This window comes from Nelumbo lutea, chromosome 7 (genome assembly GCF_056320005.1).
Source record: "Nelumbo lutea isolate HS-2025 chromosome 7, American lotus-T2T, whole genome shotgun sequence".
NCBI classification, from domain to species: Eukaryota; Viridiplantae; Streptophyta; class Magnoliopsida; order Proteales; family Nelumbonaceae; genus Nelumbo; species Nelumbo lutea.
In genome coordinates, this window is record NC_142690.1 from 2001765 (window position 1) to 2007035 (window position 5271).

The window sequence follows — 5271 nt, forward strand, 5'->3', positions numbered from 1 at the left end:
GCGCCAGTTGGCTGGCTTCCAATTCTTGGAAGGTTCTTCCCCACTCTTTTGGGTTCATGCTATCTCATCAAGCCCACAAAAGTCCAGAATAGAAACTCTGATATTTCAAAGCTAATAACAAACTTCAATTAATTAAGGGGGTTTAGCAACTCTTAAAAATTTGCCCTCTTTCCCTGTTTTTCTGAATCTCCTTTCTAGAGGAGAGATGATGGAGAGAATACCTGCCTGGCAGGTGATCTCTCTGTCCGGGATTCTGATATGGGTTGCGATCTCCTCGTTCTTTAATGTGACCCAGAAGCTTAGATCTCTAACCCAGCCATGGGTCACCTACCATGTCCTGACAGGCACCCCTCTCATCCTTCAGATCCAGGTAAGAAGGCCCATGTCGCCAATCCTCCTTGGTGCTTTTACCTGATCCTTAATGTTCCGTTTTTTCCTGTAATAATTCTTTATTCGATGTATTTCTTGCTGGGTTGTGCAGAATTTCCAGCATAGTTTCTTCGATGCTTTATTCTCTGGATTATCCTGTGTTGTCTCTGTGCCTTTCTACACTGCTTTTCTCCCTCTGCTCTTCTGGGTATGCTCTCTCCTTTTAGTAGGTTATGTCTGTTTTTTATCAAAATTGTTCACGTGGGCCTGGGTTTTTCTTGGGCTTCCCCTATTTCAACATTTCTGGGTAGAACCCTATTTCAACATTTAAGTAACTTTGTTGGGTAAAATTTTGTAGAGTGGCCATTGTAAATTGGCCAGGCAGATGACCCTGTTGATGGCTTTCTGTGATTATATAGGGAACTGCATTAAGGTACTTTTCTCTTCAGCAATGGCTTAAAGTTTCCAATTTAGTTGAATAATCGAAATTAGGTTGACTAGGTTATTTTCCTTATATCTGGTTTGTACCTGTTTCATAGGATCTGGCGTCAGCACCTCGGCCCAGTTGCCCTCCTGTTAGGAGATTAACAGCTACCAAAGATGAGAAACAAAACGCCATGGAGTATGGATTGCCCTCCTCTCACACTCTCAACACTGTTTGTTTATCAGGGTATCTACCTTACAGGCCTTCACTCTTTTTCTCATTTTTTCCCTCTATTATGTCAATTGGAATAACGGTGACTTCAGCAGAATGGAAATAAACATACATCTTCATGGTTGATTGGATGGTGTTGCAGATACTTGTTGCATTATATCCTGCATTACTCCCAGAATAGAGACGGTGCTGTAGTGTTAGCTGCACTTATAACTGCTTGCTTGCTTGTGGGGCTTATTGGCTTGGGTAAAGTCTGCAACTACTAGTTGAATTATTTTACTCCTTTGACAAGGTCTCCACCATTCTTGATTTCTGTTCCTGAACTGAAACATGGTCTCTTGTTAGGAAGGATTTACCTTGGCATGCACAGTGTGGTCGATGTCATAGCTGGGCTTGTCATTGGACTGTCAATCCTTGCATTTTGGATTATGGTACATGAATATGTGGACAGCTTTATAGTCTCTGGACAGAATGGTATGTAAATTGGAAGTTCTTAATTAAATGTTTCTTCAGAATACTTGATGCCTTTCTGCTGATCGCATTTATCCTTGCACACCTTTGCAGTTACATCCTTCTGGGCCACCCTTAGTTTTTTGTTGCTTTTTGCATATCCAACACCAGAGATTCCGACACCAAGTTTTGAGTTCCATACAGCCTTCACTGGTGTTGCATTGGGAATAGTAAGCAGAAATCTCTACCCTTCCTCTATTTAAATTAGTAATTTTGTTTAGCATGTTGTTCATTCGATCCTTCCTTGTTTTAAACAATTTATTGTAGGTAGTGTACCAGTTTAAACCTAGTGAACACCTTAAGCTTCAACATTTCTTCATTTTCCTTGTCGACATCATAGGAAGAAAAAAGGATGCATCATTTAACATGGTAGCTAAAGTGAAATAAAACCATTTACATATCTCAATATTTCCTTTTTGAAGCTCTTGTTCAAGAAAAATGGAATTTGTCATAGACAAGTGACCAATTGTACTATTGTATAAGGACATAGGTATTTTATCCTAAAGTGCTTTAAGATTATGCAATTGTCCTTTCTGAGTATATGCTACCTAGTTCTCTGTATTCTTCTATAAAAATAAATGGTATAAATTTTACGGTCAATTATGGGGTTGTGCCCATGGCCTGTCTGACATACAATCAATTAAAACTGAGGACTTCTTACCTATGCATCACTCCTGATTACTTTATCAAATTTCTTGAAGGGGCAAAGGTTACAAAAGTAATGGTGCTTTGCAAGAAATTTGAGAGGTTTTCTTTTTATCACTAACAACTAAAATGATTTTAGTAAGTGAGAAAAATAAAATAGACCTTGCTGCTAGAAAACCTGACAGCAAAGCCAAAATACATCTTAAACTACAACTCTACAAAACAACTAAAAAGCTGAACTGAAACAGTAAGAAAAAGAGGTGTTGTCCAACATGTTTTTTTCAGTGTTACATGGACTTGGACACAGGAGTCAGAAACTAATACATGTCCAGTAGGATTCATTGACACATGTCACATAAATAATATTTATTATATATAATAAATATTATGATTTTTAATATTAATCTTAAAATTCACAGAACTATATGAGCATAACAAATTAAATACTTCTTTATCAAAAAAATAAATAAATACTTAAATTACTTTTACAACTAACAGATTAAAATAATAGGCTTTGCCTATTTGCCACATGGCCACTCTAGTTGTTTTAATTGTTTTCCTAACGTCAATCTTAATTGGAAAATAAACAATGGGTCACAAGTTTTCCATTATGTGGGAAAATACAAATACTAGAATTCCCAGTTCCTATTTGACTGTTTAAATGGTTGGTTACATAGATGCATTTAAAGTGAAGATTCATAATTTTGGAGAGTCAATGCGGCAGGCATTTTGGTAAACCCACCTGATTAGCACAGTAGCTGATTCTGACACATTTTGGGGAGGTGGACACATGTCCATTCATGAGTCCCCTCCAAAGGTAGTATGTCCATGCAAAGCTGGATTTTTTTTTCCTTTATATGTGTGTGAGTTCAAGAAAAGGACCCAAACCTGGTTTGAAAAAGCATTGATTCTCAAAACAAAAGTGCAGAAAACATGTTCTTGGATGTGTTCTGTTTCCATTTCTAAAACTGAAACCAAAGTATGTTCTTGAATTTCTGGTTTCAAAAACATGCTTTTTCTATGGGAATTTGATATTATGCTTCATAAATCATACAATATTCAGATAGATTCTGAACAAATATTTATTAGCTTACCTTTTTCCTTTTTGGTGTGTGTACCATAAACCAAGTAGCAGTTAATATCAGCCTTATGGAAGTATAAACGTGCTTTTGTACCCATAAAAAAAAACAAGGTTATTTTTTTAATCAAATTGAAAATATTTTCACTTTGTTTTGAGGAAAAAAACATCCAGGAATGCATTTTTGTATTTTTGCTGATATGGCATCTCTTAAAACAAGAAAAACAAAAGGTACTCATCTTGGATAAAACCCCTGAAGTTTGCAGTGCTTAGCTTAAGAAATTTACTCATTCCCTGGGCCCAGAAACACCTAGAGTTTAGAAATTGGGTATGGTTGGAAGAAATGGGGCTTGCAGAAAATGTAATAATTCATATCCCTGCTTAATTGTTTGTTCTATTGCTTAGCCACATGGTTTCCCATCTTCTAGGATGTGAGCTACTTGGATGGTCTTGGAATCCCAATATTCTATCTTATTACAATATGAAAGATCTTTTAATTCATCATATGCATACACGTTTGTCTTGTGAAGTACCATAAAAGCTTTGCAAGTTATACAAACCATCACTTAAATATCAACAATAATGATGAAAATCACAAAAAACAATAACATTATTAATAATAGTAGTTACATTAAATGTTATATATATATATAGAAACTTTTTTATCAGCATATATAGATAAAGAAACTTGTGAAACTTGGTTTCAGCATACTGATGGAGATATTAGTTTTAATATTCTATTGAATTTTGGTTGAGTAGCAAGTCCTATTTGGTTATATGTTTATCTGATTCAGTATCCAGGTCCATGCAACTCTCTAGGTATTGTAGGCTCTTAGTTTCAGGTAACATTTGGGGTGGCAATTAGAATTTTAGAATGTTTTCCAGAAACCCTTGAAACCAGAAAGAGGTCCTTCATTTTAGTTTCTCATAAAGGCATGTAAACCTGCCTTTTCTTAAGAAAGCCCATAGGCGCCACCAACATTGGTTGGCCATTACAACTAATGCCAATGCTGCAACCACCGCAGGATGGGTTAGCACTACAAGTACCTCCTCCACCTTGTGGAAATTACAGCCAAATCCATTGCTGCCACTGAGGCATCTACAGTGATCATCATCATGATATCACCACTACCCCCACTCCCCAATCAGGGACGGAAGAAAAAAGGATTTACCATTGGCTTATGTTGGATGTATGCATTAACACAGCTGCCTTTAATCATCAGGACAGTCTCTACCACCAAAATCCATCACCAGCAATTGTGGTGATCAGAATAATGTCCAGAAAAAGCCTTTTAATTAACTTGTGTATGCTTTGGAGCATGCCATGATGCAAGAAAACAAATGATACCCTAAAACTGAAACAAGATGAAACCTTTCTATCACTTTTGGCAATTGATTTCTTAGATTTTTTTGGTTCATTAAAGAAAATAATACCTTGTTTTTATCCAGGTTAGTGGAGTCCAGCAAACTTACCATCAGTTTCACCATGAAGATATCCCACGCATCTTTGACCAACAACTTACACTGCCAAATTTCGTGGGAAGAGTTCTGGTAGGAATTCCAACCATACTTTTGGTGAAATACTGCAGCAAAGCTCTAGCTAAATGGATACTTCCTGTGGCATCCAACACCTTAGGCATCCCAATAAGGTCCTCCTGTTATGTCCCAGCACTAACTATATCTGCTACTGAGAAAAAATCTGATAACAGTAGACAATTGGGTCATTTCCAGAAGTTGCTCTTCTTACGTCAGGATGCATTTGATGTTGATACAGGTATAAGGTTCCTTCAATATGCAGGCCTTGCATGGTCTGTTGTAGACCTGGTTCCATCTATATTCTTGCAACTAAGATTGTAAGTGGGGAAATAACTTCAGCATTATTGCTCGCATAACCCCCCCCCCCCTTTCTTTCTGTCTTGGGTTTCGGTATGATTTTTTTTTTTTTTGTGTGTAACCATTGTAGATAATATTTCTAAATTTATTGTAAGAAAATTTCCACTGGTTTTCCAAGCCA

The 5271-nt window shown here is 36.7% G+C and overlaps 1 protein-coding gene across 2 annotated transcripts; it reads left to right on the forward strand.

Moving 5' to 3' along the window:
- SPP1 (Phosphatidic acid phosphatase (PAP2) family protein) lies at window positions 1-5271 on the forward strand. Of its 2 annotated transcripts, XM_088955527.1 has the most exons (9): window positions 51-370; window positions 482-577; window positions 728-802; window positions 909-1039; window positions 1167-1270; window positions 1370-1498; window positions 1589-1704; window positions 4707-4906; window positions 5032-5271. In XM_088955527.1, the coding sequence occupies exons 1-9, from the start codon at window positions 206-208 to the stop codon at window positions 5147-5149; spliced, it is 1134 nt and encodes a 377-aa protein (XP_088811653.1). In that variant the 5' UTR covers window positions 51-205; the 3' UTR covers window positions 5150-5271. The 2 variants fall into 2 exon arrangements, with proteins under 2 accessions (XP_088811652.1, XP_088811653.1); XM_088955526.1 differs by having other exon boundaries at window positions 1-370; window positions 4707-5271.